At 40.9% G+C, this 26679-nt stretch overlaps 2 protein-coding genes across 8 annotated transcripts in view; one reads left to right on the top strand and one right to left on the bottom strand.

The window, feature by feature from the left end:
* The window catches only part of MACROD2 (mono-ADP ribosylhydrolase 2), an 849382-nt gene that overhangs the window by 86723 nt on the left and 735980 nt on the right, over positions 1 to 26679 (top strand). The window lies entirely within an intron of this gene.
* On the bottom strand, positions 12456 to 25215 carry FLRT3 (fibronectin leucine rich transmembrane protein 3). Its single transcript, XM_005488499.4, has 3 exons — positions 25071 to 25215; positions 17177 to 17914; positions 12456 to 16093 (listed from the first exon to the last, which is right to left on the bottom strand). Exon 3 carries the CDS (start codon positions 16046 to 16048, stop codon positions 14099 to 14101), a length of 1950 nt encoding a protein of 649 aa, XP_005488556.1. The 5' UTR covers positions 16049 to 16093; positions 17177 to 17914; positions 25071 to 25215; the 3' UTR covers positions 12456 to 14098.

Below are 26679 nucleotides of genomic sequence, written 5' to 3'. Positions count from 1 at the left end.
CAGGAGACAGATTCTGTGAGTGTAAATGCAGATTGAATTAATTTTCTTAGTGTTTTGCTGAACTGAAAGAACATAAAATTCAATATGTATTCCTTTTAATGTGGTTGCGATATCATCACCGCAAATTTAAAAAAAATGGGTCTGTAACCAGATAAGAAGATGCTATCAGGCACTTCTAATTTTAATTAAGGTTCAACCTATTGGAGGAATATATATTTAAAGAATTAATTAAAATGCTGTTCACTGTATAAGAGATATCAGTATAGGAAATTAACTAATTGCAGTATCAGAGGGGATCTGTGCTTTGCAAGCTGTTTTGTGATGAAAGCAACTGCATGTGGATGAGAGGGACATCTTGGGGGGGACCAGGAGATGATGACAATGACCACCTTTCTGGGTTAGTTTGAGTAAAAGTGGTCGCTGGCCTTGCTGCATCTGTGCATGTCAAACAGTGTTATTTCAGTCTTTATTTTTCTTTGGGGTGTGTGGCTGGCACAAATGCTCTAAATACTGGAGATAATTGGGCATAATTTGATTGCATCATGGTAATCCTGTCTCCTGCAAGAGGGCCTTTGAGGTGGTTAAGATGACTTTAAAGACTGGAGTCTTTCAATTCTGTCATTCTTGATAACCTTTTTATCGCTGCAAGTTTGTGCGAAGGTGCTGCTGGAGCTCCTCAAAGATCAAATCGTGCTTTATTTAATATTTTCATTAGCAGCCTTTACAGAAGAATTAAAAGCTTGCTAAATAAATTTGCCAACTCCAAGGCTGAGAAACACTGGCAAGGCGGGGGAGGACTGGATTATTAAGTGAGAAGAACTGCTTTCTTCTGCCATTAATTGGTTTCAGGAGAATGTTGTGTGCTTAAGGATGGATGGTATGAATTCCTTCTCTGAGCTCAACACCACCATTTTGGAGCAGTAAAGAATGAAGGTATCCTCTCTGTACTTAGGAAGATGAGTTTAAACAGCCACAGGTCAGGGAAGGGTAATTAGGATAATGGTGGAAGGATCAGCCGGCATTTTACCACTGGCCTGGAAGAGCTTGGCTTCAGCCTCGAAAAACGTAAGCTGAGGGGAACTAGGATTGATTTCCATAAGTTTATGGTAGGGAAAAACCCCAACAAACCACTATGATTTAAGCTGAAGGATGGCTTTAGAAGGCTGTATGGGGTGTGAATATGGACTCCACTTCATCTGGCAGGCAGATTTCTCACTCTTTTTGGTGCTTCCACGGGCACGGTGCCTTGAGCATTTGCCAATATAGTTTTGGCAAACCCCAAGGTCAAGTGTTGGAAGTGTCTCCCCCACACAGCACATTTATTGGGAGCTTGCTTTAAATGATTTCTTTGAAAAGGAAGAACAAAGCTTCTAGGGAGAAGTACTTAAAAAGGGAACTTAATGCACAGGCAGCTCTGTCTTTAAGAATTTAGTGCTGCTCTTGGTGGGTGTGTGGATGCGCCAGACGTCTTCCAACACCTCTGAGTAGGTGCCAGTCTGTCAGATTAGCTCAGCTAAAATAAACCTTTCTCCCACTCCCTGCCTGCTATCAGCCCTTTGAGAGAGAATTGCCTTTTAAAATCTACTGGGGTGTTCACTGGGCTTTTATTCTGTGGTTTTAAGCTAGTTTTGAAATGAGCAAAGAGGAGGTGAAAAATGTTGGGCGCTTTTAACACTGTCGTTTAATGATCTTATCCTTTGAGCCTGTTTGTGGAGAGGTGGCTTATCTTGAGCCGTTTTCTCCTTTCCTTGCCTGTTTTCCACGAGAAAGTCTCCTATTGTGTTAAGCCAATAACCCTTATTTATAGGTCAGTGTAGAGTATTAATGAGCTTTTTATACTGTGGTTGTGAATGTCACACTTGTTTGTAAGAGTAGGAGTGGGAAATAGAAAATATTGTCTGGATTTGTTTTCTTATTTTCAACAGCGTGAAACAGTTGATCTGATTTAAAAAATAAAAAAAAGCTTTGATCAATCAGAGCTTTTTAGCTTTTGTTATTTAAAGTGCAATCCTGAGGACCAAGCATTGTAGCACTTGCCTTCATAAGCACCTGCTTTAGGAAAGTTAAAAAAATAGAAATTTGCTGTGAAATAGATGTGTCTGTAACAAGAGAATTTTGCAGGGCAACCTGGAAATAAAAGCTGAGAGTTTTTATTTGTCTTGTGAACCCACAGTATGTTCACTTAGCTGTGATGAACCTCTGCTTGCTGCACAGCAGAGTTTTGTCGCCTCCTCAGTCAAAAAGCAGCAGAATTAGTGCTGACAGAGGTACAAATGTGTCAAGCTGGGCTTATACCAGGAGTGGCCAGTATGATTGACTCAGTGTAACGTGTCCAAGCCTCCATATGGGTGGCAGGTCCGAGAAAACAAATTATACAGCCCAGGAAACAGCATAGTGGCCAAGGGACACCGTGGTTCGTGGAAGGGAGGTGGTGGCAGCTCTCCAGAGCTCCCACTCCTGCCTCCTTGCCAGTCTGAATTGCGGAGCTCCCCAGTAATGTCATCCTTCAGGGTTTGTGCAGTTTCATTTCCTCCAGCAGCAGCTGCTCCAGCGCAGCGCTGCTGCCGGCAAGGCGAGGTAGCCCTGGCGCTGTCACTTCCATTCCGTTTGCAGCCACTGCTACCTTAGTAAACAAAGGGCTGAACTTCTGCAGGTTTGCTTTATCAAATGGTCCTCTGGTGCTGCAAACAAAGAAAAGGGAAGCTGAAGGCATTTGAAAGGAACTTAATAAATTAGTGTTAGTATTGTAATTTGCTCACTCTCTACTTTTGGCTGTTTAGCAAAAATTTCTTGGAAGACCTATTAATTTTATCATAAGAATGATGATGTATACAGAAAAATATCTGGCCATATGCTTGTATCTTTATTTTAAAGGACAAAGATTAATGAAATGTAATTTAAAAGGAAAAATCAAATAAAATTTATAATTATATTTATTAATATATAATTATATTTATTAATTATATTATATATCAAGTTTATTTTTATACATTATGCTTTCAAAGAAAATGGATAATAGATTTAGAGCCCTAATGTTCCCATTTGCACTATAGCTATGTATGTAGTAATTGGTTTTGAGAAATCAGGGTAAGTGCCCTGTAAAGAATGTTCTTGAATGGCAGACTAAATATCACAAATTCTGCAATGTTAGACGATCTGATGTGGACTTGCATGGATTTCAATATTGTGTAGCTGACTTCATATCTGGTTAGTACATTTCACATTCCTCTGGCATGTTGTGCTGATTCCTTCAATTGCTGCTACAGCTGAGCCAAAAATTACTGGTCCCTTTCAAGCTGATTAGGAGAACATTTAAAAATCATTAGTAAAGGAAGAATGTTACAAAAAAGACCTTACAAAGCACATTTTTTAAGAAGACTGTTCTGGACACAGAATATATTCAGTTTTTTAAAATAAAGTTGGAATTTGTAAGTTGCTCTCTGTTGTTGGAGGATTGGGCCAAAGTGGTGTTTGTTTTTCTTTTCCTGCTAGTTTTCTTCCAATATGAAATACCTGCAATTAACACTGTTGCTTTTCCCCATCTAGGAAATATTAGGTTTTTTCCTAGTAAGATACAATGATTACTCCTGCAAAACCATGGATTCAACAACAAATACCCCCAGCACTTTGCAGTGTTCAAGGAGCCTGCACCATCAGCATAAACTCGTATACCTCAGGTATTAAGCAGTGAGTGTTTTTTTACCCTTAGAGTAATAGTCAAATCTGGGTCAGCTCCCAGAAGAATGAGAGTTTAAAGGTCTTGGACAACTTCCCAGTGCCCACATAGGAATTGGCTGCTTCCCTGTTGTGCTTCAGTGCTTCAGGGAAACCTTGGCAGTTTTTCATGCGCTCTCTGAGTGCGGTGCTGAGGTTGCTCATCCGTGGGCTCACAGAGCCGCTGCCCTCCTTTGGAACAGAGAGATGTTTCAGGCTGGCATGTGGCATCCTGGCATGGATAACAGAGCTGCTTTGAGATGTCTGTCCTGCCCCTGAGCAGGTGACCCCCCGTAAATCTGTTCTCTTCACTCGTATCAGGTCGTTGGGATGCATAATGTCCTAAAATAACCCTGATGCTCCTGTTAATTTTTGTGTTAACAGACCCAAAAGAAAAAAATAAATAATCTTGCAGAAGATGGGTCTTTTATCTTGGAAGTGTTTGGAGCTCAGGACCACTCCTTGCCTCCCTGTTCTTGCTGCTATTGAGCCTGTACAGCATCCTTTTAATACAGCTCTAACCTGCTCAGCCAGATGGTAAATGTCACAGAGATAGCTTCATGTTTGTTTGGGGTTTTTTTCTGTGTAAGGTAAAGTAAACTTCAGTAAATCTCTCATCTGATCATGGAGAATAAATTTGATGTTGCTTTTGGGCATACTTATTCCACATCCTCTTTCTTAGTTGTTTTCAGGACATAAGTGACACTAATTTGCACTTGTACAGTTCCTCTATCTTGATTACTAAGCAGGCTGCATGATGTGGAGATTAGCGATGACATTTTGAAAGACCAAACGCTTGCCAGTGTCTTTAAAATTCTCTACTTTTCCTTCGTTGTATGATCAAGCCCTGGGGGGAGATGTCAGAGGCAGCTTCTTACAAATGTGAAAGCACTAGAAAACACAATCCCTGGCTTGTTTGACAGATGAAAGTTTATCCCAGTGGAGTTTTTTTGCCAAGGAAGCAGGACTGACTGTCTGCTGAGCAGACCTAGCACAGGTAAGAGCACCTGCTGGAGCTCCTTCTCAGCAGGGAAAAATTGTTTTTTCCCCTCCATAGTGGCATTTGAGCTGGTTGTGTGACACATGGGAACACGTGCCTTGGCAAGTTTCCAAGCTCCCATTGATACCTAGCATGGTTCATTTTCCTATCCTCAGGAATTCTGCTTCATTCTGGGAAGGCACAGGCACGTCCTAGATGGGTTCCTGTGCTGGCACTGATGCACCCAAGCACACCCAGACATGAGCTGCTTCTGTTCTAAGACATTTTCCTATTTAATATCCTTAAGCACCAGTTTATAGAAACACTGTAGAAATTTCCATGAACAACTAGGGGAGACTTCACTCATCACTCTCATACTGACTTGCAAACCTCAGAAAGAGGTCAGTGTTGTGGGGATTTGACCTAATAACTTCCTAGAGTTGCTGAGCAAAACAGAGTAAGAAACATTTTGAAGTGCTAGATTTATTTTCTTTTCCTGGAAGTATTGCTACAGAAATCTTTGCATCAGTCAATTGCTGCAGAAATTTTGCATAATCCAAACCAGGCTTTTGTTAATACTTCACTAGTATCCTTTCAACCTGCTGAATGCGTTTTAATTGATTTGGCAGGATTATACTGAAGGATAAAGTTAGTCTTTACTAGCACAAAGGAGAACAGTAGGTAATTTTAAATTTTATTTTAATTTATCTAAATAAACCAGCAGTATCCAATGTAGCAGTGGGTGCTTTCAGTAGTGTTAGATAGTCTGTGGAGGAAAAATAAAATACCTGTCAGAAATATGCTGATGATGGTGGCCTGCCGGGAGCTGAACTCATTGTAACAAAACCTCCTGGACTGGAATGGATGCTGCTCCTGCTCCTCACCTCCCAAGCAGTTTTTGCAGTGCAAACCCACAGGCAGCAGCTGTCAGGCTGTGCGGGAGGCACTGCTGGGCTCTGGGGCTCCTGTGCTTTGCAGGAGGTGTCAGCCAGGCCATGGCAACGGGAGCTGGAGCCTGGAGGAGCTCAAAGAGTGGGATTAGAAGAGCTTACATCCTTTGACTGTGTACCGGATCACTGGATTGAAATCACTTTGATAGGTGCTTTCTGAGGATTTTGCAGGGTTGGTTGTTTTTTTGATTTGTTTGGGGGTTTATTTGAAGTCCCCGAGCCTGGGTTGCTTTGCTCTCTAGTTTGCAGCAATAGCAGCATTGAGTTTAAAATGGGTATAAAGGCAATCCAATTTATACTGACTGTACCAGCAGGGTGCTCCTTCATGGGACACAGGATATCACCTTCAAATCCATATCAAAGAGAGATCCTCTCTTCCCCTCCCTTCCCAAAGTGGTGTGGTTGCTTTGGGAACAAGATGTGTTTCTTGCATGAGCAGCTCCATAGGTCCTTTTGTCAGAATAGCTGAGTTTGTGGAAGTTTGGGTTTTTTTATTTCTTTCACTGAAATAAGAAAAATCTCCCTGCAGCATACAATAGCACCCTTTCCCATCTAATTAGCATCCTAGTATAATGTCCTTTCTCTCTCCCATCTCTAAGAACCTAAAAAATTTCAAGAGACCTCTTTTTGCACTTCTAGTATTTTATGACTAAAATTATACAAGTGTTAAAGAAGTCAGTTGACAACACAGGGTAAATGGGTGGGAATTGTACTGCACAAATGGCCATTTCCTTCTGTGCAGAACATGTATTGAAAAACACTGGGAGGTCCTCAATAAGCATGTGCTCATCATAGCATTGGGGATGAAGTCATATTAAAAAACCCTTCAAAACTTATTTATAGGTAAAGCTTGGCATTACATCAAGTTTTCCATGCTTGAAAGATAAATTGTTTGTTTGTTTTTTGTTTTTTTAAAGAATAATGTGGGATGGTAATAGATTTCAGAGGCTGGGACAAAATGTTTCCAACAAAACACAGAAATTTGGGACAATTTTTTTTTCAGACAAAACCAGTCCCTATTAGTTTTGTTAAGATGTATTTGGCTTCTTTTAACGCCTCTGTCTGTACCCAAGGAAGACTAATCAGTGCAGCTCTGTCCCTAGGCCAGCAGATAATGAAAGACCTGAGCATTTCCTGAGACAGATAAGGTACAATAAACAAAGTAGTTGTTATTTAGTTTTAGCATAATTCAATTGTCAGTAGTAGAAATGGGATTTTGTGGTGTTGCACGTCTCCTCCAAAATTCTCTTTAACTCATCTTGTTTATTTGGACTTTCTTAAACTCTTATATGGAACATGGGAAAGAAACAGGGGTAAGAGCAAATTCTTAGGAATATATTGTTATCTTGTTCCTCCCACCCTTAACATCATGTGTCTGTAAGTTCAGGGAATAGTGGAGATTTCCAGGGAAAATATTTTGTGATGTGCCTGCCCTGGATTTAAGTGCAAACTATTTAAGGAGGGCTCAGCACTATCCCACTATGTGTCAACAAGTGTGATTAGCAGTGAAGAGGTTTTTACATGCATAACAGTCCTGTTTACTGGACAAATGCTCTCAATGAGCTTTATTTAATTAACAAGGAAAAAAAAATAATAGAAAGAATAGCCTAGGGATGGTGGTTGTCTTGCTGTGCTCAAACTTTTTGACCCTTAAAGGTACTTACAAATACTCCTGTAATCAAAAGCACCAAGGTTTGTAACTGGGAGAGGTGAGGGTCTGGCTGAGACAGCCGTGGCTGAGCTGGTGAGGTCTCACATGCAGTTCCATCACTGCCTTTTTTCCTTTATCCAAGGAAATTCCATGAGGTCAGCAATTTAGCTCTACCACTGATATTCTCCTGACTGCTTCATTTGGCTGCAAAATGCTGAATTTCAGCAACCAGAAAAACTTCCTAGACCTGGCAGTACTGTGGTGTTTTTTAAATTTTTATTTTAGCATGCTGTATGTTATTTCTGTATCAGGGAGAAATGAAAAGGTTTTTAGAGGATGAAGTAGGTTACATGCCATTAAGGAGTTCATAAGGCAAAATAATTGCTTTAAAGACATTAGGCAGAGGTTCTGTGTTATCAGCTAATGCCATAAAATTGTATTTACTCACTGGGTTAGCATTTCCCTGTATATGGCTTTCTTTCTGCTAATAAGCTCATGTTCCTTGTGGGCAGTAATTTATTCCATCAGGCTTTGGAAATAAGTGTCTTAATGTTTTTTGAGAAGATTACTGAAACCAGGTAAACAAACAAAATACCACAAATTCTGTACCTATCCACACTCAAACTGTGCAGAAAATGAAAATACTTTGAGGAGGAGTGCAATGCAAATAACTCATGTCCATTAAATGTGGCTTAAACAGGGGGTGAGCACATTATACACACGATCAGGAAGTTTACACAGGCTTGCATTTGGGATGTAATTCTGGAGTAACTGTTAAAACACAATTTCTTAAATCCTCTGCTTTGTCAGCGTTCCTTGGTAGAAGGGTTTACCTTTTTAAAAATGGTTACTTTGAAACTTCCTCACTGAATCCATGGAAAAAAAAAACACTTGAAGAAGCCAAATAAACTCCACTTTACACACACAAACCAGTAGCTGAGGAGGATATGTGAGGTAAGGAGGCCTTCTTGTACTGCCTGTAGAAGCTGTTGATGCTTGGTCTAGCAATTTAGGAAATTTTATTAATACAGCAGCCTCAGAGGTGGACAAAGGCTTAGATTTGCCTTGGCTTCTGTGTGTGATGCAGCCTGAAAGATGCTGCTTCTAAGCCACACCTGCATTATGTGAAACAACTGCTCGTGTGCATCTCAAAATTTATAAATCCCTGGTTTTGATCTCACAGTAGTGAAAACAGATTTTATTACCTTTTTGCAATCCTTGCAATAAAAACAAGGCTTCAAGTTAAAACCCTGGAAAGCATTATTGTGAGGTGAGATGGGAGAGCAGAGTTTGTGGGGACATGTTTTATCACAGCAGCACCTGCTGTCTCTGAGGGTATTCATTTAAAATTGTCAACCAGTTGAATTTGTATCCCATTAAAAATGAAAAGGTTTGCAGTAAAATTATTTATTGTTCCTAATTACAAAAGAAAAAAAAAACCCAGAATATTTAACAAAACTGGTCTCCACATCCACAAGACACATCTGTTTTCATGTGGAAAGCCAGTTTCCTAGTAGGCATTTATCAGGGACTAAGCCACTGGAGGAAAGCGGTATTACATAAATTGGATGTGCAGTTCTGAGCTAAATAAATTTTTAAATATTTTGCATAAATTAGTGACATTAAATTATGCATAATGTGCATAATTCCATCCTTTTGTAAATGATGTTCCCGCAGTTAGTGATTAAAGAACATGGTGCAGCCCCTGGAGTTGGAACAATTAGACTTTCCTCAGCTCTGTCTATAGATAGGCATTCCTTAAGCTCAGCAAGGGGACAGCAGTGTGTGCTGGCACTGGGCTATGATCTGCTCCCTGTTTTTGATGACTTAAGAGGGCTGTTCAGGACAGAGCATCAGCCTATATGAACACTATCAACCAGCTTGAACAAGTCAGATTATTTAATTATCCCTATTAAGATCCTTCTATTTTTATAACTTATTTATGAGTGTTCATGCTAAGCTTAGAAGGTCCAGCTTCAGATATCAAAGATGTTTTCAGCTCATGTTGGTAATTTTGAGGGGTTTTATACTGTGAGTCCATTAAATTTTCATTCTAAGAAAACAAAAAAGGGGCTGTGAAAAGCAGTTGAAGTTGGGAAATTCACATCTGCAGTCCTGACCTGCAGGTTTCAGGCATAGGGCATTTAGGATGTCCATGCATGATGGACATTTGCTTGGTTGCCAAAATATGTATTGTATGCCTTTGCCTTAGACCATGAAAAATCCAGAGAATGTTTATTTAACACCCATTTGAAGTGCCTTGGTTTCCCCCAGGGGAGAAGTGTTCCTCAGAGATCACTTAAAGACTGCCATGCTGTGAGTATCTTACTTGATGTCCTGGGCTGAGAAAACAAGGTGATGCTTGTTTGGAGCATCTGCTTTGCCACCCTTTTACTGAGATTCACATTCTGATCTTTTCTAGTTTTTTTTTTTGAGAGAAGCAGGCAATGATTTGATGAAAGAACTATTAAATCAAACATTGATGTTTACCAAAAGAAAACACTTTTAAAGCAGTTGTGTCCAGAATTTAATACCTGTGTCATGGCTGTACCTTCAGTGTTTGAAAGTGCTCTGATTTCATCACAAGGGTGGGACTCTTATCCACCACCCTGAAATTAAATTCTTTTGCAAAGAGAAAAGAAAAAAAGTAAAATTCTGGTGTCTGAATTCAGTCCATGAGCTTTTCCTCTCTAATGGAACCACTCTGGGCTAGTTTGGAAGATGAAAACTCCTCAGGTATGGAGTAACTTTATGCTTAAAAAAAAATTAGTGAGGGACAAAGATCAGTCTCTGGGTGATGCTGAAACAACATATGGATTGGGAAGTAAGATTAAGGCATTCTGAAAGTGGAGAGTACCCGTGTGAATTATGGTTCTGCCCAAAACTATCTCAAACAAATGTGGTTTGAGTAAAATGATGCAGATGTCATCTGCCAGCTCACTTCTGGAGATCTTATCCAACTTTAACTGCAGGTGAATGTACAAATTTTATTCTCTGAGCAGGGAAGTCTATATATGCTTTAGTGCATTATGTCATCAGTAAATTATTTTAATAGCAAATAAGCCTTTATTACTTTTGCTCTTCCTTTATTGCATTTGCTGCTCTACATTCAATATGTACAGCATTGGCACAAGATAGCTTGCATGCTCACTAGTGCATTAGCAGGAGAGATGGAAACTGTCTTCTGAGAACATAATACTTAGAATTTGGTACTGTTAAAGCCAGAAGAAAAAAAAACAATTAAAAAACTCCAACAGTTGCTGCACATCAGGCTCTGGTAGAAAGCTGGGAAGTAACAGCTTATAAATGAAGCAAGTTTCTCACAGAATCATAGAATATACTGAATTCAAAGGACCCATCAGGATCACTGAGTCCAGCTCCTGGCCCTAGTTCTGGAAGGTGCCAAGAGGAGACAAAATTAACACTGTTTCCAAAGTACCAGGGTGTTTTTGGAGACAGCTTTCAGATTAAAATAGAACTGTGGGCAATTCAGGATAGCAATATAAATTTAAAAAGGGACAATGATTAAGAAGGTAAAAGATAATTAGCATAGTATTTGAATATGGAGAGTACTCATCAAGTGAACTCTGCACACAGGTTTAGGCAACTCTGAAAAAAATCCCACCCCTTGCTTCACAACTGAATATTGAGTAGTACACAGAAATAACATGGAATTCAGAAATTGAGATAAATTTAATGTGGTTTAATGGCATTTGATAAACGTGCTGGATAAAGTGCCTATTGTAGTAATCTGCTTTGCCTGCATATATTCCTGTCTGACTGAAGGGATTTATGGTGGTGCTGGGGAGCATTGCATGCAGCAGCTGCAGCATCAGGATGAGCAGCAGCCTTGAGGAGATGGGCCTGACATGGAGAGGAACAGAACTTTGTATCAACAGCCAAAGGAAACAACACAGTTTGGTTTGAAAGCAATCCTTCACTTGCCAAATTAATTTTAACATGATGTGTGTGGAGTAAGAGTTCCTGTAGAACCCCAGGAAGGTCTTGTACACTCCAGTGTGCCTTTTTTTGCATTGACATCACATGTGCTAAGAGGACACCAGCTCTCCTTGTTGCCTGAGGAAGGCAGAGCCCTGTCCAGGTTTTCGCTCTTGCTGGTGGAAGATGAAGTAGGAACAACTGGGCTGATTTACTGAATTTGCTTTGGATTTGTACACTACTGCTTCACAATCAAAAATGTCACATTAAAAAGTAATTTTACTTACATTTACTTAATCATACAATTATCTCTTCAAATGCCAACTTTTTATACCCTTATGACTTTGTGTGGCATCACTGGAGTTGGTACATACCATTACCAGGCACTTCTGGCTTAGGTGCCTCAGAATGCAAAGTACTCATTGAGTGTGGTTTTACTTTTTTCACATCAATTTGGAGCCAACTGAGACACAGGTTTTCAAATAGCTTGAAAATCCAACAAAACCTGTTTAATGTTGTAACTGGAGAACTGCTGGCAAAGAACTAGGCTGTCTTGCCAGTGACCCAGCCATTTCATGGGCTCAGGTATCAGGGATGCCCCTGTGTGAGTGCAGACAAAGAACAGGTCTGTCCAGTCCCTCTCTGTCATTTTCCTTCCCGGCTTATTGCTTGGGAAGCTTTTTGAACATCAACATAATGAGGCTCCACATGCTCAGTCTTGGCTTTCTTGCCCTTCCCTAGATTGGCACCCGATGGGACAACAGAGCAAAATAGTCTTGTTTGGTGCATTTCACTGAGCTGAGCATTACACTCCCCTTTCCATGGATCCATTCAGTGCTCCATGGCTTGTCCAAGGTCAGTAAGGAAGCACTGTGCTGTGTGCCTGCACTGCTCAGCAACTGCAGGAGACACTTTTGGAAGTGATGTGTCAACAATTCCATGGTGCAGGGAGTTTGGAGAGGAACTTCCCTGGGCACATCTGGAAAGTGAGGATTAAAAAAATGTGCGTTACTGAAAATTTTGTGTCTGCACAGGTGACAAAATTTGGTCTGGTAGGAGATTGATTTGCAGGCTGATTGCTGAAACCATTAGTCTCAGTGTTGGTCACTATCTCATTCTTTACAACTCTTAAAGAAACATCTAGGCCAAGCACCACTAAAATTCTCATAGAATTAAACTGCATTTGGTATACATTCCTTATTGTCTGAGATATTATCTGAAGTATTAAATTTTTCATTTGCTGTTTCTTTAAAAAATTCCCTGTACTTCAGAGGGTTCCTTCCCTCCCTTTTATTGTTCACACTGTTCACTGTTGTGAAAACTTTTTTCCCAAGTGATTAATAATGAAGAAAACCTGCAAGGGTAATATTGTTAACCTGAACACAGAAGCTCATGACCTGAGCAGTAGGAGCTTCCGAGTGGGTTTCTTATCAGAGCACTGCAGAGGTGCAGCATAATTCTGAAGTAGTTTTTCAGCTTCGTTCATGAATAAGACCAGTATTTTTCATAGTTAAGTTATGTATGAAAAGGTGGGTATTTTATTATTTCCTTTTTTCTTAGTTTTTAAAAGCTTGATACATGTAGTGTTGGATCAAGGCACACACAAGACTGGCCAAAGGGCATACAAAGCACTTTGGTTTTTAGTTGAAGAAACAGAATGATTATTGCAACAAAGAGTGGCTTGGGGTTTAAACATAATAGCTCATAGTTCAGCAGGAAGGCAGAAAGAAACATGTTACCTTACAGATTTACCAAGGAATTTCTGGATAACTGTGACAGTAATGGGCAGTATTCCTGACTGTAACAGCATTACACTGAACACAGACTCCTATATGCTTCAGAAGAGCTGCATTCTCCATTTTTCTGCTCACCTTTGGGACCACAGTTTTTGAGACCTTGCATTTATTGCCTTGGGTTTTGTCCTGCTCCCCTTTCTTGTGAAACTGCACTTTCAGCCCTTTTTCTTTTCAAAGCAGTTTCAAAGTGTTGCCTGCCCTTGTCTCCCAAATGCCAGTGAGCATCCATTTTGTCTGTAATATACAGACCACTGACTCTGATAAGCAAAAACCTATTCCTGAACTGTATCTACCCCCTTGGTTTGTACCTACCATTTTTAAAAAAAATTATTTGTCTGGAATTTGATTATACTTTCCTCTAGGGATTATGGAGTTTTTTAAACACTTGTCAAAAGCTTCAGTCTCATGCATATCATCAATTTGCTTATTCTCATTTAAATTGGATTTCACCACTGTTGAATGGATATATCCAGACAGCTGATATTGCCCATTACTACACACATTTTTGTTTATTGAATATTGTTGTGGTTTACAGATTTAATAGACCCAACACTGGAAGTTCTGTGAGTTTTTTGTAGCCATTTTTGCTCTTCCTGACTTGCCAGGTTCAACATTATTTTATTGATACCAAAGTGAAAAATGACCTGTGCTTACACTTACAAGGATCTTAGATGAATGTTCTGACTGCTCAACACGGCAAGAAAATTCACTTTCACAGTCAACAAGTCATCTTACTCAGTAGAACACAAAAGTTAAATGGTCTGTAACTTCAATATTAGCAAGGAAAATACAGTACAAATTACTAAAAAATACTAAAATATAGAATTGTGGTCAGGTATCCCCACTACATTAATCGCAGCAGTAGCCTGAAATTTGAAACTTTTAATAAAAAGTTCTTAAATATAAATTATATGGCAAATGTACAGTACATTGCTTTGTCAGTCTTTTAATCCAGTGTTTTGCAGTAGAACAGCAACTGTTAAGTCAGTCTTTTCTTGTTTTCTTTAAAAAACAAAACAAACCCAAAAAACCCAACAAAACCCAAACCAGTCTTTCACGTCCCTCAGTATCATGAGTGTGAATGATCTGAATCTGGAATACCACTGTCTCTGTAGCTCCTGTTACTACTGCTTTCACTGTGGCTGTTCTTGTACAGATTCATGCCATTAGGTGGGAAAATGGTGTGTATTACAAACTCCTCCTTGGACACTTGGTCACTGGTAATTGGTATCATCTGGAAAGAAGTCTCCCTGATTTCCAAGATGGAGTTATCCTTCTTGGTTCCCGCTTCGGCATAGTCGTCTTTTCTCCGGCGTCCCTTGCTGTAGGTGCAGTTCCGGGAGAACAGGGACCCGTTTCTGTGCACGTACCAGCACACCAGGGCCAGCAGCCCTATGGCCACCAGCGCCACCACACCGCCGATGATGGCGGCCAAGGGCAAGCTGGAGTTTTTGTAAGGTTCTTTCTCCTGCTCCCGGTTGAGGGTGGTGGTAGGGTTGTACATCTTCAGAGGCGCCGTCTCGGTCTCGATGCACTCGGGGGTTTCGTCGGAGAGATAGATGTTGCTGGTTTCCATGGGAACCATGCACACACGGTATGGCGACTCCGGCTCGAGAGCCGTGAGTAAATAGTCGCTTCTGTCGCCTGTAACTATAGTTTCAGTTATAGATCCAAAGGCAGGGCTGTGGCCCATCTTGAGCCAGCTCAGTCTCAAAGCAGTCATGGGTAGTGCAACTTTCCAGGAGATGTGGATGGTCTCCGTGCTTACGGATTTCACAAATATCGTAATGATTTTGCGTACCGGGCTCACCGTGGTTCTGTAGTTTTTATTTAGGTTGGGAGTCTTGATGTCTGGTTGTTTGGTCACAGAAATGGGCCAGTGTCCCTGGGCTGGGAATAATGTGTTTGGTACTGCAGTAGTGATTTGGACGGTGCTTATCACGCTATCGTCCTTACAGTCAAACAGGTCTGCGCTGAGGTCTTTGATAGCCATCCCACGTACTTTTTCTGGTGCCTGACACATCAGTCCACGAACGTTCACTTTTAAAGGCAGTGACTGTAACCAGTCACGCACCCATTTCATTTTGCACCCGCAGTGCCAGGGGTTGTTGCGAAGAAAAAGTTGAGTGATGTTGTCCAGGTCATCAAAGACACCCTGAGGTAAATTGCTGAGATTGTTATTGGACATATCTAGTCGGTACAATTGCCGTAAGTAAGAGAAAGCATTGGGTGGCACGCGGTTGATGTGGTTTTCTTGAAGATAAAGCTTTCTTAGGTTTGTTCCCGGCAGATTCACCGGTGCAGCTGTGAGTGAATTGCGGACCAATGACAATTCTGTAAGATTGACTAGATTAATGAAGACTTTGTCTCCTAATCCATGATTATTTAGAAGATTTCCATCTAAAACAAGGCGTTTTAGATTTGTAAGGTCTTGAAGGGACAGCTCAGAAATTGTGGAAATGCGATTATCATCCAAGCGTAGCTCTTCTATGGTTTTAGGCAAACCCCAGGGAATGGTGCTAAGGTGATTTCGAGAGAGAAAAAGAAGTCTGAGATAGATGTTGTCCCGGAAAGCTCCATCCTCGATGCTAACGGCAGAAACAGAATTATCATCCAAATGCAGTTCTTCCAGATAAGGAATTTTTGAAAGTGAATCATAAGTAATGGTCCTTATATTGTTCTCCTGCAAATGCAGTTCCTTAATGTACTTAGGGAGGTTAGTGGGGAATTCATCTAGGCTGTTGCGGTATAAATATATTCTTTCCACCCTAAGCAAGTTCTTCAGTTCTGAAGGAATCCCAGCATTATTTATTTGATTGTTCTGAAGGAAGAGGGTGGTTGCATCCTCTGGGATTCCTGTAGGAATAGACGTCAAATCGCGATCATTACAATATATGAAACCCACATCACAGCGACACACTGAAGGGCATGATTTGGCACTAACAGAATAAGGTGCCATGTCAAGTAACAGCCCTATTTTAGTCCAAACTAGGAAGATGCTCCAGGTAACACTAATCATGGTCAGGAATGATGAGATTTCTATACAGTTCTGATCTTCAACAATCTAAAAAAACCAAACAAACAAAATTATCCAGATCATCAGTGAAGAAACCGCAATAAAAAAATCAACATTACAGAAGACATCTGAAACACACATTAAACCAAAATTCAAGTGCGTAGGGGCATTTTACTCTCTTTTCCTTACATCAGTAATTCTACTTCTTGTACTCATTCAATTAACTAAATAGGTTATTCTGCATAGTGATTGAAAATAATATAATCAAGTATGCCTGATCTGTGAATTATTTTGCTTAAGCAACAAGACTCTTTCTAAGGATTCCTTCCCATTTCATGTGTACCGACAATCTTTGTTCAGATACCAGATAAGAAGGGAACTGAAGTCACACCAGAGTTCAAGTAAATCATTCTATATCTGAAAGATAAGAAGTAATTCCTAAGCCAGCTAACTTCCTCAGGAGCCCTTAAGTGAACTATAAAACCCTTACCAAACCCACAAGTCTACTGGTAGCTATTTCAGAAGTTCAAAAAAAGCCCTAAAAGCAAAGCATAAAATGCAGATAGAAGTGAGGGCCAGTGAAGACATTTTCCCAAGTCTTCCCCAGTGCACAGTTTCACAGTGTGTAACTTAAAAACACTGTAGACTATTTTGCTCGGTTTTCAAGCTTAAGTGACTGCTCAGAAAGGTGAATGTTACGACTGGCAGGTAGCTGGTAGAGCTATGGCTTTCTAGTTCACTGGATGAAATATTTCATTACATGCTTAATTTCATGTTAAATATTTGTCATTCTCAAAAGTCGTCTTACTAAGCAGCACACTCATAAGAGTCTATTTGGCAGGTTTAACCACATTTTCCCCTCTTATTACAAGCATAGTAGAAATTAACTCTTGAGATTGAGATTGTACTTTGCATTGGTAGTGTGTTTGTACACTGAGCTCAGGTAATTAGCATTTTTATAGCTTTTAAGACAACATAATTCAATTACCATTGTAATTAGGGTTGTGAGAACTCCTGCAAGATGACCTATGCATTAAGTAGTGTCATGACCTTTTCTCTTAAGGGTTCATATATTAATTGAACTTTATTCTCAGAGGCATGAAAAGGAAAATAAATTTATATTGATCCTACCGTATTTAAAGGTATGTGTAAATTTTGTGCTTGAGGATATCCAGTAAAGGGATGTCTTTCTGCCCAGTCACTCTTATGGTTTACTCCATGAAGCAGTTTTCTCTCGATGGTGTTTACTCAGATGCTCCTTGGTGGTGTTGGTGTGTGTTTCCTGGCTCCTGGCACGATACTCAATGAGCATTCCAACCAAGATTTATCATGGTACATAAGCACACCAGGCCCCAGTGTAGAAAAGCCTCAGCTTCCTTCTATTTTAGTCCTCATGTAAAGTCTGTGAATGAAGAGCCTCTTTTGTTTGCTTTAATGCCTTTAGCAGGAATTACTTTCTTTGTAACTCTTACAAACTCTTCTGTGCAGCGTGGTAGTCAGAGGAGGGAACTGCAGTGCCACGTGATAGAAACCATTCATTATGCTGAGGGCTGCAGCCTCTTCAGGAGGTCAGCAAAGGGATGCTTTTCCTATCCAGAATTATCCAAGTATGACCTTTGTACAGTAGCTACATCCTGATACATCCACACCTCTTTCAGAGAAACGTTTTCCAACTCTCACTTTTTAACGCTCCTTCCAAATTTGTAATGCAGGAAAGAATTCCTCCTGTGCTGCAAGAATGCAAGTTACTTTACCACAGAAACATCAGGCAATTCAGATGGTTTTCTTCATTATAAAAAACCCCCACAAAAATATGAATTCCTTCCCAGAAAACTCCCCTTTGAAAGCTTTCCTCGAACTCCTAATGTCCTGCAAAAGTAAAAACAAAAAAATTGGAATTAATAACAACTGGTGCATACTAATTTCAAGGGTTGCATCCCCCGTACATGAGTAGCACACCTTGTTTCCCCAGGGCATTGGTATTTCAGCAAAATCCACAGAGCTCTTTCAAAAAATGTTTTGCTATGTAGTTTCATGTTACTGCAGTTTTGCTGGAACAGTATTTTCCTTAATTTCAATAGAAAAATAAAGGCAGAGAGTAATCAAACATTTGTAAATTAAGTTTTTCATCTGATGTCAAATGCTAGTGTTACCTCCTTAGAGGAGAACAAAATGGTTGCTTTTGTGTTCCTGGCAAATAGACAATCTCCTTGGTTTTAAGTGTAAAAGGAGCTAATTGCTCTTCACTAGCTACTGTGTGAAAGGGAAAGCATTGTATGAATATATTTCCCACTTGGAGCATGTTGATTCTGAGCTAGGGACTAGCCAGGCATCTGTATCTGATTTTTGGCAACACATAGGTGGGTTTAGTCTGTAAATATTCTAAAAAGAAGAAAAATATTTTTTTTCTTTGTATTTCTTACAGAAGACTAATTATTTCTTAAACAGCATTTTAACTTGGGCTACTCCTTTCACTACTGCATAAAACATCCAGTGAGATACCAAGTCCCCAGCAAGTCTGTAGGTAGCATGTCTGAAATAAAAGTGGTTAAATCTGAAATGAAACAAATCCTTAATGTGTACTTGCTTTTCCCTTTTGTGACATCACATTTGTCCAAGGGACCAAGCACGATCCTTGGAACCAAAGTACTTGGCAGGAACAGTGTGCTGAGTAATGCTTGCTTAGTTGCCTTCCTGGGAGCAAAACTAGAGCATCTTCTGCTCCTCTGTAAAATACTTGACCTAAACACAAACACTCTGTGTTTTAAAAATGTCTTTTGCAATTTGTAGCAGGTCTGTTATGAAACAGACCAGTCATACTCCTTACAGCAACACAGAATATGCAGTGATATATTTAAATAGACACAAATTCTGCTGCTCTTTTTCATAGAAAAATGTTAACCATTAAAAAAAAACCAAAGCCCCCCATTTGAGAGATGGTGTGAGTACCCAGTGAGAGAGTGGAAAAGTCTCCTCTCTCCTGCTGCTGCTTTTGTGCTTCTCTAAGCTTTGTTTTCAGAATCTTGTTTTCAGCAGCTGCCCAATGAAAAAAAGAAAAGAACTCAAAATGAGAGACCCCCACGGTGGTATAAATAAATATTTTTATGTATGCTTTATTTAAGGCAAAAACACAATCTATGTGGCCACATTTTAAATAGAAGGGAATGCATGTTTAGTGGTAACTTATGTAATTTGGGTAAATTATATAATCATTATGAAATGGAACAAAAAAGCTCTGTATTCTTCCAGTGTCTAGTTTTCTTGCTCTGTATTACTCAAGTGTTTGGGGAAAGATGCCCAGGCCCTATTCCTAAAACTTTGAAATAAAGAGCAACTTAACAGCTGTAGAAAAAAATGGTGTCTCTTAGGAACTAATGTGAAGTCATGATAGAAGGTATTTTCTGGAAGGGAATGGTGAAATAGGAATATAAATTCCTTTAATAGGCCTTTGAAGGCTACAATAACTTTTAAGTACTTAAAATCATAAATTTTCTTTAGAACTCTGAGCTGTAAAAAACTTGTTAGTATTAAGCAAAACGTTGGCTCTAGTATGCATACATTACATAGATACATGCACACAGCAAGTTCATTTATTTTACCTTTCTAGCACATAAACTGTTTCCTCTGTGCTTCATTTGATAGTCATCTCTTCATTTATTGCCACTATTATAATAGCAGTAACGTGTAGGATTAAAATGAAAGCACTAAAGCTCATTAAGTTCCTGGAATTTTTTTTATCCCTTCTCTCAAAATTACATGAAAACAAGGGCAAGAAAAAGAAAAGGTCTCTTTGGAGAAGACGACACTGTTTCAAAAATGTGGATTAAGACCATACCCCCCACTCCCTTTTCCAAACTTAGAATAGTTTTCTTCAGGTCTTGATTGTTTGATATCTTGCACTTCCCTTTTATATCTCAAGCTATAGCTGAAAACAATGTTTTTGCATATCAAAGGCTCCAGTGATCTGTCTACAGAGAAGAAGGGAATCGTGCTGCCATGCTCCAACTTTCCCCTTCTTGAGCTGTCTCTAAATATTCCCTGACACCAAGTCATTATAGCTGATCGGGCAGGATGAAAAGAAAAGTGACCCCCACTGGTACAGACACTGTGGCCAGGTTTCTGCAGCATCAGACTGGGAGGCTTCATGGACACATGGTTTTGAAAGAAGCCATTATTTTTGAGCAGACCAGATTTTAGAAACTGTGCTGATAATTTTTAAATGCAAAAAAAAAAAAAATCAGTCCTTGTTTTTTGGTAACAAAAGTAACACTGGAGAAATTGAACAGCAGCCTTTTTGCTCTTTATTCCAAATTGAATGTTTTCCTCGACTTTCTGAACCACATGGTTAAATAAGTTTTCCTGGGACTGTGTAAGCTAGGCAATTACTAGAGATATCAGCAATGTGTGGACCTTGCATGTGGACTTATTGCTGTGGTACAGCAGAAGTTTTATCATCTCATTTGAAAATGTTCAACATAAGTTGAGCTATTAAAAAAACAAAAAAAAGTACATAAGAAGCACATTGTATTTAACCTGAAGTATTGAGTCCAGCTGCACTCACTGTACTGTAGGCAGGCAATGGCTTAACAAAATAAACATTTTGGTATATTGGAAAAGTTGGGGTTTTTTCTAAAAACAGTGTCAAAAATTTAAGCTAATAAAAAATGTGAATAAAATCAAGACGTGCCTCACTTGAGGTCACACAATGCTTATTTGAATTTCTAATCTACCTCTGTGTTCTCCAGCAGTAACTCTGGTAGCTCAGTGGCTTCTTTCTTACCATCAAAGTAACAGAGGAAAAGGAAGCTACTTGGTATTTTTAGGTTGTAAAAGACAAAACGATTATTCAAAGCCACCATTAGAATGTACATACTTGATAAGCCAATTTGCTTAACCACTGTACTTGTATTCCAGAAGTAGCTCTGTATTTGTGTAGAATCTGAAGCATACTGGAAACACAAAATGTGCTTATTTTTTAAAATACTTGTGAAGTCTATCTACTGCTTATAAAGTCAGTTGTGCTTACAAAGGTCATGCTGCAGCTTAAACTGCTTCACCAACTTTTTTTTTTAAAAAAGAAGTTCCACAGTGCTAATCTAGACTTAAAACAATGTCCACACTTTGTTTTCTTTAAGTGTATTACTCAGGGTTAGTTGATAGTGACAGCAAAATGCTTTCTAAGCACTCTGTCTAGGAGCTGCAATTTCCACGATCATCGTATTTCAGGAAGGTGCCCCAGCCTTTTGTTTGGTGCTAGGCAAGCAGAAGGTCCTCTAGCTGTCTTTGCAAGGGGTAAAAAATGCAAAGGAGTTGGTTAGAGTGAGCCCTTCAGTCAGACTGCAGCACTGCCTCTTAGTGAAATTTGTTGTTGGTTTTTGTTGGAGATTTCATTTACTTGCAGAAAACTTGCTCCCACTTCTTTGCAGTAGGAACAATACTGCTGGTGTCTTACTAAGTCTAACTCAAGTGTCCTAAAAAATGCAAATTTTTATGTGATCTTCCCTCAAATGCAAGTAAATCTGACTTAGAAATGAATTCTGAGTAAAAGCTTGACTCCACACCCAAGATCAGCCAAACCTGTATTTGCTGTAGAGGATGGAAATGAACTATGAGTGCCTCTCTTCTGAAGTTTACTTCTAAAATGTTCCCTAGTTTTGAAGATGCTGGGTTGAAAAGACCCAGACTATTACTCTATTCCTTCTCACTCTCTTGTTTTGACTGTTCTGCTGCACGTTAAGAAAACACTTTGAGGGGGAGATCTTTTGCAAAGGATTGTTGGTTTGTGTTTTAGTGCTCTTTGAGTTTAGCCAATTATGGCTTCTAGGTTTTCTTTCTGAGGGCTGCTGCTGAGGTAACTTGTCTGGGCATTAAATAAAAGAATAGAGAACAAATACTGCCATTGTTTCAAGGGAAGAAAAAAATCTGGTTTTCTCCTATTAACAAGTTTAGGTAGAATTATACCTGATAGGGTGTTTCTGGCACAAAACTCCTGACATATAAAAACATTACTTAAACACTAGATAAAGTTTCAGTTGTTTTGTTTCTTTGCTTTTTAAATAAGTTGTTTGCTCATCTCCTGATTATTAAGTTTGCTCCTCAAAAAATTAGAAAAAACACGAAGCTGTAAGAATGTTTGGCTTCTTACAACTCATGAAAAGCAGAAGAGAGTTAGTGATGCCATAAGATATGTACTGAACACTTTTCAAGATTCCTGCCCTGAGTGGTATTTGGCTGCTTTTAAAAAGAAATGTAAGCAATCACATATTAATTCTTCCATGCACTCCTTTGCTTTGAAGTGATTAAGGAAAAAACTTGAGAGCTAACTAGCCATTAGCATCCATGCTTCCTGCTCCAAGGAGACAAAGATGGCCATCTCCCAACTGAAGCCACTTCAAATAACTGCAACTGCAAAGTTTGCAAACTCCAGCAATTGCTTGGATTAGTCACCATTGCCTTACACAATATCAGACAGCTTTTAGCTACTGGTGACAGAGGAAAAAACCCCAACCAAAACAAACCCCAAAAACCCCAACCCAGAAACTCGTCTTTATTTCGTTCTTCCTGTAAAATGTATCCACTTTATTTCTGGAGATCAAAGCTCGCTGTGAGTTTACTACAGAGTTTTTTGCCCACTGGGGGGTGGTACATGCTACAAAACCTGTGCTTTTAAGAGCCACAAGTCAGATGGTTTTTGCTGCTGTCCAGTCTTCTCTGCTTTAATTACAACAAAGTCTCCCGTTGAGAAAAACAGAGGCAGCTTGCAAAGGAGGGAGTTATAAAAAAAATAAAATAAATCACTCTTCTAGAGAGTTTAAAGAATTTCCCATGCTGATTACTTGCAGTATTTATCTGGTTGTTCTCCAGTTAAAATGGTACAAATGTACCAAAACAAAAAAAAAAAAAAGAGAATTAGCATTTTAAATATATTCCAAGGGCTGTCACTGTTTCTGGTATACAGGAGGAGCACAGAAGACAGGAAAAAATACAGCTTTTAGAAGTGATTAAATGTGGATGGAAAAATAAAAAAGCTTGATAGCAGCATGAAGTAGGATTAGAATAAAGCCAGTGTATTTCAAGATAATTGGCTTTCTGTAAACCCAGGTATACCTTTTGTTTATGAAATATCTGAAACCCTATCTTAAACAGGGCTGTATTGTATGGGTTTGGAATAAATTAAAGGAAACTTGAAGGTGGGTTTTCTTTTGAGGGAGGGAAGGGCACTGAAAGCTCTTGAGTATGACCTAATGCATGGCATATATCGACAAGGGAAACACAGACTGATCTTTCTGTTTTATAGCAAATAATTATTTTCTTTATACACTTCAATTGACAAATGTGTTTTTCAGTCTAATTCAAAGAAATGTTCATTAAGATGCCATATCCCCAGGCAATAGATGGTGAGCATAACTGATGCTTCTATCTTTTTGGGCAGTATATTTTAGACAAGGAAATTGGGGTCAGGATAATGAACTGTTTTTTAAAATCTGAACATTTTCAGCCTCTTTGTATAAAAGATGTACATGGAAATGCAAAATGTGAATCTTCATGTTTCAAAGAGGCCAAGAGAAAATGCATTCAGCTAATGTGCAGGAATAAGATTGAACTGTAAAGCAATTCTGCATTTTGGTGTGAATCTGGTGTAGAAAATACTCCACTGTACTCTGTTAACTGACCAGAACTGATCCCTTGCAGAAGGGAAGCGACTTGCCTTCAGCCCGAATGAATAACCCGTCGGTAACAGCATTCCATGAATTAGTTAATTACACGCACTCGTCCTCGCGTTTGCAACACTACTTGCAACTTTGCCTGGATGTGCCAGGGTTGAGCTCAAACCCCTTTGCGGTCTGAGAGATTAAAATTGAGGCAACCTCAAAGAGCAGGACTGAGCCAGAAAGGCAGCTGTCTGTGCAAGAGCTGAGCTTTTATTCACCGAGGGGATGAGCTTGGAAACTAAGCAGGAATCCAAAAAAAGAACCAGCCAACCAACCCCAAAATCAAAAAGCTGTGCCTGCTTGCTGTGAGCTATGGCAGATGCTGGAAGCAGGACCACGACGGTGGGAAATGCAGGAATACTTGGGCTCTGCCTGATCAACTAAGTTGCAGCTTCTAATTGCATTTGAGGAAAAGAGCTAAGACCAAAAGATTTTGGCACATCCAGCAGTTATGAAACGATTTTTGAGGTCAGAATCACGTAGAGATGAGGTGTGCAACAAAGTACGTAGTGAATTATTTATTTGCAAGCCATTTATAAATTAATTAGCTGTGCCTATACGAGGGCACGCAATCACTTAATACACTGAAAACAGCTGAAAAGTTGATTAAAACTAGGCGAGCACCTATGGAACGGCAGGAGGATTATGAGCCAGCTCTTCTTCCCAAAGAAAGTGGGGCGTCGGGGCGGGAATTTGGGCCTGTTGCATTCTTTCCGTGCAACCATTTTGTTGCCCATCTTCTCGCCCGCAGACTTTGTGGTGCGGGGGGCAGCGCTGCGCAGGGGCGCGAACGCATCGCCTCGATTTTATTTTTTTTCCTTTTAAATAGATGCAGCAAGAAGGGGATGGAGGGAGGGGGAAGTTTCCCAGCCGTGGGAGCGATGCGGGGTACGCGCAGGAGCATCCCCCGCCATCGGCGTTCGAACGCGCGGCCGGGGTCCCAGCGCCGCGGGCGCTGCTCTGCGGGTCCCCCCGCGCTGCTCTCCGCCCCCGCGCAGGCAGGGCGGCTTCGCGCTGCCTCCTTCTCCCGGGGCCCGGGGCAGCGCCGGCACCGCACGCCCAGCCTGGGGAACCCCCGGCTCCGCTCCAGATGTGCGGGCTAAGCCCTCTGCGCTCCTGCGCACCCCGCCGGGAGGGAGGGCGGGCAGGCGGGCTCTCCCCGCCGCAGCGCAGTGCCCGCACTCCGCGCCGGGAAGCGGCTGGCGGTGTAGGGAGCGCGCACAAACTTCCCTCCACATTCTCCTCTTTCTCCGCATCCCCCCCGAGCCGCGCAAGTCCCGCGGAGGGGAAGAAGCGGTTTATGCCACGCTTACCTGCGGAGCGGCGCGGGGAGGGGCGGTGCGGTGGTGCCGGCGGTGCTCCGGGAGCGGAGCGCGGTGCGCGGTGCGGAGCGGGCTCTGCGCTGTGGCGGGGCGGCCGCGGACGGAGCTCGGCGCGCGCCCCTCAAGTCGCGGCGGCAGCGGCGGAGCCGCGGGGGCGGGGCCGGACGTCATGGGGGGCGGGGCCGGGGCGGGGCGCGGCGCGGGACGGCCGCTAGGGGGAGCAGCAGGCGGCGCTGCGGGCCCGCCGGCCGCGCACGGGGTGTCGGGGGCGGACGTGGCGCCTCAGCCCCGCACCGGGGGCAGAGGTTTAAAACTATTGCTTTAGCCTGTTCTTGACGTGGCAGAGAAGCGATGGTGCCGCTGGTGGCCGTGCCGGGAGCGGGGTGGCTCCCCTTTATCCCCCAGTTCATTTCCCAGTGCCCGGCTTTGGGCTGGGCAGGTGATCCCGGTTCCCTGGTTTTGGGTCCAAGGAGCTGGACAGGCCGCGAGTTTCACGAAACACAAATGAAATTTAAAAAAAAATAAATTTAAATTTATTTGTGTTTAAATATATTTGGGTTTAAATGAAATTTAAATTTATTTGGGTTTAAAACACAAATAAATGAATAAATTTTCTCAGTTCCAGTCGCCACATGGCTGTGGGCGCTGTCACGCACTCCCTTGACATCTCCCTGGCTCTGGCGCTTGGTGTAAAGCATTGCAGGCTATGGCAACTTTGGAGGATTTGAGGGTTTTCCCGAGATGACCCCTTTGGAATCATCAAATGGATATGAACTCACTGGGACATCCCTTATCGTGCTCGACAGGGCTGAGATTGAGCGGGAGCTGTGGCCTGGCCAGGCTGCACTCCTTGGGGATTTGTCCTAAAGTTTCTGCCCTTCAAAAACAAGCAGAAATTTATGGTCGTTAAAGGGCAAAGTAGAAAGCATCTTCCCCAGGCGTTTTTTCATCAAACCCAGTTTCCTTTACCTTTAGCATTAGGTTTGGCAGATTAGGTTGATGTTTCTTGTTTTGGTTTTTTAAAAAATTCCCATTAAATGGGGTGTCTCTCCCAGCAGACAGCTGCTGCATTCCATGAGCATCCCGTTCTCTTCATTGGCCACGCACATGTGATCTTGGCCACCTCATGCAGGGCTTTGACCAGCCTGTTCTCCAGACACAGCCTATATCTGGGGGAAGGCAAACTCCTGAAAACTGGCTCTGCTCATCCCAGTTATCCTCCAGTTGCACTTTTTGGTCGTATCAGAAGACTACAAGACCAAGCTCCATTAATTTCAAAGAGAGCTCAACTTCTGTAAATCCTATCGAAACTGCCACATAGGTGCATCTTCTGTGTGAAGTTTGAATACTTTAATTGCTGTTGATCTCTTTTGTCAAAAACAAAATCAGACGAACTTAAAAATGTCAAACTCATCCTTCTCAAGAGGATTTTAATAAATTTTTGAATACTGCTTGATTGACTTGATACTTAGATATATGAAATGTTATATACATGCTGTATTTATTCGACTAACTAAAAAAAATCTGGATTGATTTTCCTTTATAAGGAAGAATAAGGATTTTTGCGCTGCCACTTCAATTCTAATCTTTCCCTGAGGAG

The sequence above is a fragment of the Zonotrichia albicollis genome, chromosome 3, assembly GCF_047830755.1.
Source record: "Zonotrichia albicollis isolate bZonAlb1 chromosome 3, bZonAlb1.hap1, whole genome shotgun sequence".
In the NCBI taxonomy this organism is placed as follows: Eukaryota; Metazoa; Chordata; class Aves; order Passeriformes; family Passerellidae; genus Zonotrichia; species Zonotrichia albicollis.
Note: the sequence above shows the minus strand (reverse complement) of the source record. Positions and strands in the feature narration are given on the sequence as shown.

Excerpts from the sequence above, each read along its gene's own strand:
- FLRT3 (XM_005488499.4), bottom strand. The coding sequence starts at position 16,048 with ATGATTAGTGTTACCTGGAGCATCTTCCTAGTTTGGACTAAAATAGGG.